The sequence below is a fragment of the Podarcis raffonei genome, chromosome 5 (genome assembly GCF_027172205.1).
Source record: "Podarcis raffonei isolate rPodRaf1 chromosome 5, rPodRaf1.pri, whole genome shotgun sequence".
Lineage (NCBI taxonomy): Eukaryota > Metazoa > Chordata > Lepidosauria > Squamata > Lacertidae > Podarcis > Podarcis raffonei.
Genome location: NC_070606.1, coordinates 33,282,695 through 33,295,964, shown reverse-complemented (window position 1 = coordinate 33,295,964; position 13,270 = coordinate 33,282,695). Strand labels below are relative to the sequence as shown.

Here is a 13,270-nt window from a genome sequence, read left to right as displayed (position 1 = left end):
CATGCTAAATGTACACCAGTTGGAGATACTTTTTTAGTGAAGCTGTTTCTAAAGTTTCTATTTAAATAATATTATACTCACACTTGTGAGTCCCTGTAATATATGTGCTCTCCTTCCACGCTTCATAATGACAGGCATTTCACAAGTAAATTAATAAAAGCAAGATGACTAGAACACACTACTGGCATGCTTCGTAAACACCAGAAGATAAAACTAAGAAGTTGATGAAAGAAAACAAATATATGTTTTGTAGCATTTTTGAATAGAATATTCGGTTAAGAGTGGTTTTTTAATATTGGAGTGGCTAGGTAGAAAAATGGAAAGGAGAATTGGAAACACATAATGCCACTTTGCACACTGCAGAACATTGCATCTATTTCTGATCCCTGCATTATTAAAGGATTCTGATATACTAGAGAAAATTCAAGAACACACAATTAGAATGATGCTGTGGTAGGGAGACCGCAGGGCTAAAGAGAGATTCAAAGTCAACTTTTGCATGGTCTGGAGAAAGGAAGATTAAAGGGGCTGGATGACTGTATAAATACATTAATAGAAATCTAATATTTGAGGGGGGGAAAGCTTTTTTACATCCTCTGAATATGGGCAATCCTTAAGCTAGTGATCTAAGAGAGAATATGAGAACATTCAGAAGAGAGACTGGGAAGAAAATTTATTTTGTTGGAGTAACTCAAATACAGCAAAAAAGAAAAAGAAAAAAAGGCAATCCACTGGAGAAACAATTCTAGGAAGAAGTGAATAAGAAATGTAACACAGTATAGGGAATTTGTGATATGTTTGTATCTTTCCCTTTCCCTCATACTCCTTTCCATGGGCATTCCTTTCAATCTTAGGTTCTCTTCGATCAGTATAGCAGCAATTACCTCTGCCTCTTTTCTAGTAGGTGAGTTGAAAGTCCTACACTTGATATACAGTGGCCAGTAGACCACACTGACCCAATGCATTATGTATCATACGAGACAGAAACTTTATGGGAGAAAGTATGTGATTGATTTTGGACATTCTGTATCCCCTTTATGTTAGACTTTCCAGAGTATGTGTGCAATTCCAAACACAGCTACAAGGTGATAAGTATCATTGAGCACACTCTCACTCCTATACTTAAAAGTACATCCTTCCATTGGGAGAGCTATCCATTTATTACAGCTCCTGCTTCCTGTTCTTTAACCAGTGCCTGATCCATAAGAGGACCTGTTCTCTTATCCCATGACTGCCCGCTAAATCTATTCTCTCCCTTAAAACAAAGCACTCCAGTTTGCACTCCACAATATACTGGGAGTCGGGTATTGTTGTCATCTGTAAGTGCTAACTTACTTGATTATTCTCTGCTGCTGACCTTGAGTATCCTTTCCAAAAAGCATGGGGGAAATGCCCAGAGGCATGCATATGTATAGAAAGAGATGTTCCAGTCTCAGTCTTTAGGTTTATTGTAAGAGTAATTCAGATGTTTTTGCCTGAGAACAGACTCTTGGGGGGACCTACTTGTGGCATATTAACATATATGAATCTTTGGTATCACCCTAAGGAGGAAATAGCTCTTGATCTGAAGACGAATGTCTAGATTTCTTACAGTCTTGTGAACATCTCAGTGTTCAATCCTTCCTTCAGCAAAACACAAACGGAGGAATGGGGCACACAAATTGGTTGCCAAAGAATGTGATAGTTCCGCTTAAGGTAGTAGAAAGAGGTCACATAACAGCAAGATACTGCTTCACAGGAAGTAGCACTGGTACCAGACAACAGGGTCTGCTGAAGGTGTGAATGGAATATTGTGACATGCCCAAGTTTTGCAATATGGAGAGACATAGCGGAATGCTTGCTTCTGTTTCAAGTAGTCTTTGTTTAGCTGCGAGGCTACTTGGGAAGCAACCAATAAGGCCCATTTTGCAGCCTAACTACTTCTAAAGCCATCAATACCTCATTAACACATTAGACTCTCAGAGGCCTACATGGCTTCATTCAAAGTGCATTAAAGTTAATGGAGCATCACTAAAATGTGCCGGAGAGCTCTGTGCAGATGTATCTTTAATTCATTATTTTTCAGCAGGTGCCATTACTGCTTGCTTAACTCTCTTGTAACACCGATTAAAGGAGAGGGAACTCTGTATGTGCTTGTCTCTGTGTGCAGCTAGTTACCCAAGAGTATGATCTGTTACTAATTTGAGTGCAGTCCTGTGGGTGGGCTAGTAGTTTGTTAGCAGTGGGTATTGAAAATAATGGAGCATAAAATGCAGCAAATGTGGATTTTTCCAGGTATTGTAATTAGGTCTTGTACCAAGAGTGACTCTGTTGCATGATCATTTAAGTATAACAGGCCTTTGGCTAATTAAACAATCTATGGCCTTTTAAACTGTTTTAGGGGGGGGTATTGTTTTTGTTTGTTACTGTGGTATGTATTTTTGTGTTTTTATATTGTAAACCGCTCTGTGATGCTCGGATGAAGGAAGAACAGTGGTCTCCCTTGGGAGGTGAGGGACTTTCCTTCCTTGGAGATTTTCAAGCAGAGGTTGAATCTGTCATGGATGCTTTAGTTGAAATTCCTGCATTGCAGAGGGTTGGACTAGATGACCCTTGGGGTCCCTTCCAACTCTACAATTCTATGATTCTATGAATTGCCTTCATAATTCAAACACTATCTAATTTTGTTCTCAAATCTTGGGGTTTTTTTAACCCTAGCATGAGACTTTTTAATAAGCTTCATTATATTAAAGTTCTTGCGGAAACAGTTAATCAAAATGAGAACTGAACAAAAAGAATATTGTGCTTGCTGATAAAACAGAGGCTTCTATAAATTGCTTGACATGTTAGTTTTGCAGAATAAGCGACAACGTTTGGGGAGCTTTGAAGGTGTTTTTATGGAATACTAAGGAGACCCCATTAATCCTTTATAATCCTACATCTCCAGATCATAGCTCTTTAAAAGATTAATACAATACAGAAGACATTTAAAAAAAAAAAAGAATGGGAAGGGAAGTGGACTGGATAGACCACTTCATTCTTGAAGGCAAAGTCCTTCGTGAAACCTTATCCAGATCAATAGTCTTCTCCAATGTTCATTCACACTCACTTATGGAAGAACCACTGTCTTATTATTTAGTGGAACAATCTGTCTGAGCCAAGCCAAATGCTGCAGTAGGAGGGGGAAAATGTCACTGGATTAGCTAGCCTGTTGGATCAGGAGAAAAAAAACTGGTAGCCTCTTGAGGATGAAGCACAAGCTATTCAAATAAAAGGCATTCTTATCACAGCATCTTCCCAGTCAACATTCTCAGTGTGACAATCTGTCTTGCTCCAGAAGTGCAGGAAAAAGCTAGGATTTCCCAGCCCTGAGAAGGCTTCTGTACCTTTTGTTTCATATAAGGGAGAATTTTGGCATGTGCTGTCTTCCAAAGTTTTGTAGTGCCTGGAGATGCAATTGGACCCAGAAAAAAACATACAAGATTGAGGGGGGGGGGAGAGAAAAGCTGAATGCAACAGATTCTGAGTAATACACCAGATTTTAAAGAAAATGAATAAAGTACTCTTACAAATTATTCCTTTGGGACTTGATGACATTATTTGCTCCCTTTGCTGTTCTAGGGAGACTGTTCCAGAAATCTGTCAAGCTGTATTTTCAAGGTGGAAGGCCTTGATAACCTGTGGGTTGTTTTGGAAGCCCTGCTATGGGAAGTAAGGAAAGAATGCCAGGCCTTCATTTTCTTCTTTTCATTTTGTCCCCCATGCTTTTTGTGAAACTCTGCAGCACATCTTAATCACAAAGCACCTGTGCCATAACAGAAGTTTTTGTTCTTCATCTGGCTAGCATGCCTTTAAAAAGCCATTAGAAAGGAGCAGCAGGCTCATTTTGACAGAAGGCAGCATTCATTTCACTCTGGAGCAGAAGGTAGGGTCTTTCGCTCTGGAACAGCACCAGCCTACCTGCTCTTTTAATGGTTGTAGTGCTGGAAAGCTTCTAGGTGCCATTAAATGGTGTAGGTAATTACTAAGCTTGCAGAGTCTGGAGTTGCACACAGTCGGATATATGCTTTTTGTGCGTGACCAAAATGTTATTGAAAACATATTTCAAATGTGGAATGAATTGATCTGAATCAACTAATTAACCCTCCATATTTGTTCCTTTGTTGTGATGGTTAGTAGTATGCAAACTTCTGTCTCCTGAGCCAGTAAAAGATCTGACTCAAGAAACATATCTATGAATTCCACTGAATGTCTGTTCACTGCTACTCATCTGAACAACAACTTGCCTCCTGAAGCATGGGCGTAGCCAAGATTCATTTGGGGGGGGTCAGGCTTTATGTTGGGGGAGGGCAGAACCTCAATTAGTTAAGTATTTTTATTGATTTTATTGACGCCTGTGACCTGAAGTAAGCTTTGCTTTGGAAATGTAGCAAAGAGGCCCTTTTGTTAGAAATAGTTGAACGATCTTGGAACATAAATCACTGAAGTGCTGTAAGTTTGTGGTTCTTGTTACGTAATAGAGACTGAAATACATTTTTCATGTTATTTTTCATCTATGTAATGTGGGAATGGTCAGGCTCTTTTCTGAAGTGTGTATGGAATGCTATTGATTAGATTCATATCTGATCATTTCAGAACTATAACAACATGCACTTTTAGACATTTTCTGGCCAGAAACCATTAGTATTTTTATAATACAGTGGTACCTCGGGTTACGAACGTAATTCATTCCGGAAGTCCGTTCTTAACCCAAAACGGTTCTTAGCTAGAGGTATGCTTTCGCTAATGGGGCCTCCTGCTGCCGCCATGCTGCTGGCACGCGATTTCCATTCTCATCCTGGGGCAAAGTTCGCAACCCGAGGTACTACTTCTGGGTTAGCAGAGTTTGTAACCCAAAGTGTTTGTAACCCAAGGTACCACTGTACTAATGTGCTGGGGGCGGGGGGCAGACAGGCTCTTAACTCATTGTTTTACTAAATGTTCATTGACTGCGTGTTCTTATTCCTTCCTGTTTCCTGTTTAGTGAGGCATTGCAATCTGGATCACCTGTGTAAATCAGTGTGTGAGAGAGAAAGAGAAAGCATGATGATGTGTAGAGGCTGGATTTAGGTGATTTTTAGATTCCTTCCAGCTTCATGCCTTCTAGGAACTAAAATATCAGATTCATTCCATGTCGTAATGGAGGTTCATTAACGAGAGTTGTGTGGGACAGATGGCCAAAGCATACTGCGTCCATAGTTCCCATCTGCCTGCTAGCCAACTGAGATCCATTCCACATATTCATGAACTGTGAAATTCACTCCATTTGTATCAATCAGTCTCCTTTGTCCTATCAATCACTTTGATTTATTTCTTATCCCTACAAGCATTCCTCCTCCCCCTTTCTCTCTCCTACAGTATCAATATCTGCCATCTCAGGATAGCATGTGTTTCTAAATCCATGTGGTTCCCAGAGGACTGCAGTAGAGGTTCTTTATTTATACTTGCAGACCCCTCTTTGGTTTTAAACCAATCTTCTCCTTGTCAGAGACCTTGTAGTAGATACTCATTTCTGCCAAAAAAGACTGAACAAGAGCTGCAGGCCAATACAACAAACATTGTCTTCTTTGATAAATTATTGTATGCTTGATGGGTGAGCTACTTACAGCATATTTCCCTCTAGCTTGTGCTGGTATTAAGGTTCTGATTTAGTCAAAGTCTGAAAGATTATAATAATTTGCACTTTAAGTAATATTTTCCACAAAGACAGGCTATAAAGAGCATGGGTTTAACTAGCTAGTTCTTCTAAGCCACAGGACCAATATATTTTCAATTTAGGTTATTTTATACTTGTTTAGGGTAGGATTATTAAATTTTTCGTGGATAATTTCAAGAGAAGCTGTCTGAGGGCTTAGTACTCTCCTGTATTTTGCAATATAGACTAAGCACTTGAGTAGATAAAAGTTTGTGAAGCCAAGGGCTCTGGAATGCCTGTTTTAAAGTGTATATTTAGGTGTAGTCACTGAAAATTTCAAAGTCTCCAGGTAGAAAACTAGGGAGAGTTATGATATGTAAGTCAAGAACTGAGCAAAGTTACTTTCTAATATTATCTGCATGATAGATGCAGAGCATGTATTGCTCTTTAAGACTGTAGTCAAATAATGTAATCTTGAGTGTAATCCCAAACTCTCTACCAGTCTGTACCTATTTGAATGTAGCTGAAGTCAAGTCCTCCCACTTCTTCATCAGTGTGGCTGAGAGCTAATTAATATGTGTATGGTGAATTTGCCCCCTTATTTTAAGTGTACACTTTGGTGCTTTTCATTTGTGGGAGAGTGAGATGGTAGGTGACCACTTTCCCTGCTAAAAATGATGTAGTGAACCTCGCTGCTTTGAAATAAGTGTGAATTTTGCCTTCAGAAAAGAGTGAACATGAAAACAATCCCAATGGAATCTTTTGGTGGGGATTTTTTTATCTCCTCTTGGGAAAACTGGGTGCTGCAGATGAAACATTTTCTGTTGATGGAGTGCCCTTAGAAACATCCTTGGAGTTAAGCTGAGGTAATCATATTTTTAGGTCCTTTTCTGTGGGCGGGTCATGATGGGACCAGTTTAGGCAGCTTAGCTTGCCTGAGGAGGAAACTGAGGGGTGGGTATGGGTGTGTTGTCTCTCTCTGCTCCACTGGCACCAGAAGTCTGACTATGTCTCTGGTTGCTCTTACTGTATATCCTATCTGATCTTGTATCCAAGTCTAAGAACTATCACCCTTAGGGGTATATTTAGATTTGGGGGTGATACCACATATCGTAGCTGCTTTGTATCACCAACAAGGCATCTGATTCCTTAACACAGTGTTTCTTAACCTTGGGTCCCCAGATGTTGTTGGACTACAACTCCCATCATCCCTGATCTCTGGCCTTGCTAGCGAGGGATGATGGGAGTTGTAGTTCAACAATATCTGGGGACCCAAGGTTGAGAAAGGCCCCCCTCCATCTTCTGATGCTTAAAACATTCTTACCTTCAGGCTGAGTCCTTAGCCTCCCACACCCGTGGCTGGGAGTATCTGGTTTTGTGAATAAACTGTACGGGCGGCTAAGGACATGTTATTTCTCTTGCCAGCCTTCTTGTGCGGCTTCACAAAGGACAGTTTTGCACCATTAATCTCCTTATCCTTAGCCGGTGCTTTATATGGTTGATACTTTTCAGTGAATGGATTCCCTACAGACTGACTGCATGTGTGTATTCATTTCCGGGTGAATGTGTGCATCTTATCCTCTGATACTGCTTCTCTTTGTTGGTAGATTTTTAACTGCAGAGCATTGCAGTGAGTTGTTCCCATGGTATTGAAGTATTGAAATTCTCTGCAGAACTGCTAGGTTTTCGTTTTCTTTTCTTTTCTTTAATTAATTCCAAATGGTCCTTTTGGCCTTGCCACTTTAGGCAAGAGCAAAGCTTTTGGAACTGATCAATACCTGTGACAGTAACAGTGAAAACCAGGCCAGGCTGCCCAAAGCGCAGAGCAGAGAGATTACGTGAAGGAAGTTTTAAATACCTCTGCTTCCCCTTCCTCTCTTCTGGTTATATTTGTCGTCCTGCTGCCCAGCACCTTTTCAGCCAAATCTATTAATGTTTCTCATGCTTGCTGTGTTCATGACAGGTGATTTAAAAGCAGTAGTTTGTGCTGGCATGTCCAGGTTTTCATAAATGGAGCTGCAGTGCTGCTCTGCTGGTAGCCTGGTGTATATTAGCCCTGTGATTGATTGTAGCTATTCCCAGGTTTGAAAACAGAAGTGGTGCATCACATTTTGGGGGAAGGTAGCCGAAAGGAAACTGCAGGAACCGAGCAGACGAGAAAGGGGGTGTTCCACTCATTCTGCCCAAAGCAAAATATATTGTGCACATTTATGGAAGTCTCACTTTAGTATTCTTAAAACTATAGTTAAAATATTTTTGAAAAATTTAATTTTATTAATCCTATTTATAACCCACTCAAGACCATGGGTTCAGGGTGGCCTACAGCAGTTTCATCTCTGTCTTCAAAAGGCCTACAATCATAAGTAAAGTTTGGGTGGCTTGAGAAAACAAAGGGGGGCAAACGAAAGATCATCCAACTTGCTAACGTTTTTTTACTTGCTGTTAACTCCCCTTAATCTGAAATAATGTTAGCAAAATCAGGACAGGTGTGGCACCTTTTGAAAACTAATTGATTATGTCATAGGTTTCCGTGGCCCAGAGTCAACTTCATCAGATGTGAAGTAGAAGGCAGCTCTATTAAACCTAAGCTCAGGAGGCAGGGTCACGGGACCCCTTTTTCAAAGCAAGAAATTAACATTGCAATATCAGAGACCTTTTGCTACCATCTGTGCTCCCAAGAGCCTCTTTCCTAGCTGTGCTTTGAGAGGGAGCTTATGCCCTTTGGACTACGCTATTGCCCTCATCTGCCTACTCTTGGTATCCAGCGGCTTCAGTCACCTGAGGCCTGAGGGAATAAAGTGAGGTAATAAAAGTAGGAGGCTTGATGTGAAAGCGGGAAGAGAAAAGGCTGTGGCTGTTCCTTAAATCTTGTGCTATGCTCATGATTAATGTACGGCTAGTACCTTTCCAGAAAAATCAATTGTTCTACTAAAGTTCACTATGGGAAAGTGCTATTTTCTGTCTTCTTTTTTTTAACATGTTGAGGTCACACCCCACTTTGGGAACAGGTGGCTATTTTAAATAAGTGTATCCTTTTTTTCTTTTCCTTTTTATCTTAAAAAAATTGTAAAGGTACCCCTGACCGTTAGGTCCATTCGCGAACGACTCTGAGGTTGTGGCGCTCATCTTGCTCTATAAGCCGAGGGAGCCAGCATTTGTCCGCAGACAGCTTCCGGGTCATGTGGCCAGCATGACTAAGCCGCTTCATGTTTCCCCTTACCCTTTCTTGAGCGATAGGGCTGCTGTGGGGCTTTTTAGTTTAGACAAAAGGTGACGTTATAGAAGTTTGTAAAATCATAGCATGGCATGGAGAAAGTGGATCATAACATTAAAACTTGCAGACACCCAGTGAAGCTTAGTGAAACTATGGAATTCAGTCCCACATGAGGCAGTGATGGCTACCAACTTGGATGGTTTTGAAAGAGGGTTCGACAAATTCAAGGACAATAGGACTTTCAAGCGGTTACTATTGGCTATTTCCTGTCTCCATTGTCAAAGGCAATATGCTTCTGAATATCAGTTGCTGGAAACCGCAGGAGGGGAGAATGCTTTTGCACTTCGTTACTATATCTGTGTCTGTGTCTGTGTACGTAAAGTGTGTTTGTATGTGTATGTGTGTATACATATATATAATGCTTTTTTTCTAGAAAAATAGGTGCTGGTACTCACCATGAAGTTGTTACAGTAAGTGCTACACTTTTTAACAACAACAAAAAGAGGTGCCGGTACTGCGTATTCTTGAGTAACCCCTGAAAAGTGTGTGTGTGTGCATGAGCTTATTTTCAAATAAGAACTGCCTATATGGTAAGAGAGAGCTTGCTTTTGTTATCTCAAATAGATATTTGCAATATCCTGTATATGCATTTTGCTTCCTGTGCTAGCTTGTCTTGAGGCAAATAATCCCCTTAGAAGTTAAAACTTCAACATTCCGCCCCCGCCACTGCAAATAAATACTTCAATATTCCTCACTTTAAAAACATCTTCAGGCTCACAAACAATCTGACAGTAACAATTTCCTGTTGTGTAGGCAGTGCAGGGAGCATCCTGTTTGCTGAGTAAGCAAAAAGGTAGGATTATGAGGACCTGTGAGAGCTACTTATTTAAAATATATGGAAAATAAAAAACAGGTGTAGTCTTAAAATCCCACTTCTGGCCACTGAGCTCAAAGCCTATGCCCTGTCAAAATTGCTGTAGTCTTCAAAAAATATTCTCTAAATACTGTGCTCAGTCAAACTGGATTTTAATTTAAAAACAACCCTCTACACACACCATTATTAGTTCTTATATATGAGAAATGTATCTCTTGATTGCAGGAACATAAGATTTTGGAGCCTCATTATGGATTCATGTTTATAATTGCATAGGGCTTTTCAATTCTCCTTTTTTACCCTGGGCTTTAAATATGAAATCAAAACTTATTTTTTAAAGTTTTCAATAAAATGTATTCTTGCTGGCTTAACAAGAAGCGGTAAAAGGATAAGTCTCATTATCCAAATATTGATTTTCCTAGAATCTTGATTATTTCAAAGTAATTTTTGGCCTCCTCCTGTGTAGTTTCATGTCCTTTTCAAAATGTAACTGCACTTCCAGCAGCTGTTGGGGCAATCTTTTAGCAAGTCAGGTTTTCAGGACCAGCTTCCAGACCAAGGGCGGAGGACAGTGAGGGCCACATTCCCTTACTGGCATGCTTCAAGGGGCCACATGCCAATGGTGGGCGGGGCCAGAACCAAAAGAGGGTGGAGCAACAAATGTAAATTCTACTCTTTACGCAGTAGGTGACTTTCTACACTGACACTCCACTCTGTCCTCCATCCAGACAACCGGAAAAATAGTCAAGGAGGGGCCAAAGTAGGGACAGTGAGGTTTATTGCAATTCTCATTTGCTACTTTTTTCTCTGAAGCTCTTGGGTAGCAGAAGGATTTGAAAATAAAAGCTAGATTTATAGTTTAAGAACCTTTTGTTTGTTTCCAAGACTCCATACTTAGAGACTCAAGATTTTGAAATTCCTCTTGCCTACCACCCTATTAGATCCCGTAATGTATTCTGCCCAGCCAGCCAGATCATTTTAAGTCCCTGTCTTTGTTTCTGCCCTTCCCCATCCATATATTTGCAGTGAGATTGACAGTACAGCCCAGTCAGCTGCAGCTTGCCTTGAAGTGTCTTCATCTTTGAGCAGGACAGTATATGTTTCTCCCTCAGGCTCACCTAGCAAACTCTTTTGGTGTCAGATGCCCCACCCACTTGGGCAAATCTTGATTTACATAAGAGGGTCATGGAACATAAAATAAATGGCCAACATCAGTGAAGAAGTGGTTTAAGATAAACCGTACCAGGGAGAGTTCAGTACATTTCTGGAAAGAAGTGAAATATATTACATTATGCCTGCCAAGTAAATTTTTGAATTTCAGTGGTTTCACACAGAAGAATCAATGCATTGTCAGCTCTGGATGAGCAGGGCTTAATGAAGCTGTAGATTTTTTCAAAGCCGCTGGGAGTCTTTAATGGCCAGAAGAGTTGTACTGCCCATGTTGAGCTGAGGTCTGTAGGGACAGATATAAAATGCAGAAGAAGTCAGATGGAGTGTGGGTTTTTAAGGCCTCCATGATGGGGAAGCTAAGCTACTCAGCCCTTGTTGACCCTTGGCACAGCAGCATTAAACCGAGTTTGAAATTAGTGTATTTGTTGAAAGGTTTTCCAAAGGCATTTTAAAGGCAGAGCAATTTCCTGCTGCTTAATGGAATGGAGAAAAGCACTTGAATGTGATGTTTCTTCAAAGCAATATTACTGGCTTCCCTTTGTAATATATTCTGATGTAATCGTTTCATCTGTCTCCTGTACAGTGTTAATCACTGGAGCAGCTTTCTCCTGAACTAGGTTTCAGGAGTGGTGTGTGTGTGGTTTAAGTGCCCTTGAAAGACTTCATTGAAGGAATTGGGTCAAAGAGCCTTTTGTTCCGGTTCACTCTTCTTATCTTGAACAAAAGCACCCGAGGGTGTCTCCTTTCAGTATGCAGTTTGATAACCTGCATTAATTAAATGAGCTCAGTTTATTTATCATGGACGTTACAAACTAGCTCTCACCAAGGAAAGCCTCGTTTAACCTAGTTCACGAACTACTGGTGATGACCATTTTGTGTGGGGCTGTTGTTCCTGGTCTCCCTACCCCACATTCCCCGCTCCATTACACCCCAGCCCAGCCCTGTTCTGCTATTCTTCCAGGTCCAAAAGAACCTGTGGCACCGGCGATCACATGTCAGTCAGACGCACCTAAAATGGTCGTTGCCTAAATTATATTCAGACCTAACTGAAGAATGAAGACTCAGGGTTAAACTATAATTTTACCTCTTCCTTGAGCTACAATCCTTTTCTTCTGTGATACCACTACATACCAACAAAGAGAGGCAGTAACATCTTTTAGGAAATGTACTGGGAACTTGGTCACTGAGCTCATTTTGGCTGATGAAGGAGCAGCACTCACATTCCAATCTGTGGGGAGCCCAGGGAAGCAAGCAAAAGTTTGTCTGAAGGGCTGATTCCACTTTTATGTTTCCCTTTGTGTTTTACTGAGGCAAGTGTAAACAAGGATTGTGAAATGTCAGGAACAGAGATGGCCAACGGTTGGGCCAGAGGCCAGATATAATCTGTGATGCTATTATATCTGGCTTCTTACTGTCCTACAAAATCAAAGTGTTTCAAAAATATTGTTTGTAGTTTCACTCATAAGAAATATGAGCACACGCTTTTAGGGATCTTTCATTATTTCCATCTCATTTCTTTCAGCTCTTTGAGAACTTCTGCTTCGGAGAAGTGCAGCTGAATTCAGTCTACCTCTCTCAGAGATTCTCCTCAGATAGCTCTGGTTACTATGCGACATCTGGGCAGTTAAATTTCTCCTGAAGTAGAGACCAATGCCCCAACAGAATGACATCAGAACTGCACAATGAAGAAGAAGAAGAAGAAGAAGAAGAAGAAGAAGAAGAAGAAGAAGAAGAAGAAGAAGAAGAAGAAGAAGATTTAAATGGATCCTGTTGATGGGCCAGCGTCATTCTGTCCTCCTTCTAAATTTGCAAATTCACCTTGGTCTGAACACAGTGAAAACAATTACTTGTTCAAATAAGATATTTTAGTTTGTTGGTTCTTTTATTGAAGAATAGGTGCTGGTTACAGATGAAATAATACATTCTGCGTGTAACAGGCTTTCAGTTAGTTGTAAATAAATTAATCAAGGTTACCAATACATTTTTTTTTACTAGCTTACCTTTGAACACATATCTAATGCTAGTTATTACTCATGGATTGCCCTAAGAATCGATGCTTTCAGTTTACAAAAGCTCCCATCTTCAGTTGCCTAGAAGGGGTTCTTACTGCATGTCCAGGTGGGCTGCAAGTAACTCTTTTCATCTCTGAAATGGTCACTGTCCATGGAGCACTGTCCATGGAGCACAATCCATGCAAACAACATTTTTCCGTACGAGGGGCCAGGTTTTGCCACGTGGACAACACCCTGGATGATTCTGCTTACATGGTAGTGAAAAATCACACCCAGCAGTGTGATAATGCTTGCCTATTTCCTTGTGTAGCCCCAAAGGCAGTAGGCATGATGTGTTCACTTGTGTG

At 40.6% G+C, this 13,270-nt stretch overlaps 1 protein-coding gene across 3 annotated transcripts in view; it reads left to right on the top strand.

Annotated features, from left to right (window-relative positions):
* The window catches only part of ASCC1 (activating signal cointegrator 1 complex subunit 1), a 48,583-nt gene extending 35,691 nt beyond the window's left edge, over positions 1 to 12,892 (top strand). For all 3 annotated transcript variants that reach the window (XM_053388548.1, XM_053388547.1, XM_053388549.1), the window contains exon 10: positions 12,434 to 12,892. In XM_053388548.1, coding sequence (XP_053244523.1) covers positions 12,434 to 12,550 — 117 coding nt within the window. In that variant the 3' untranslated portion in view covers positions 12,551 to 12,892. The remainder of the gene's footprint in view (positions 1 to 12,433) is intronic.
* The last annotated feature ends 378 nt before the right edge of the window (positions 12,893 to 13,270 follow it).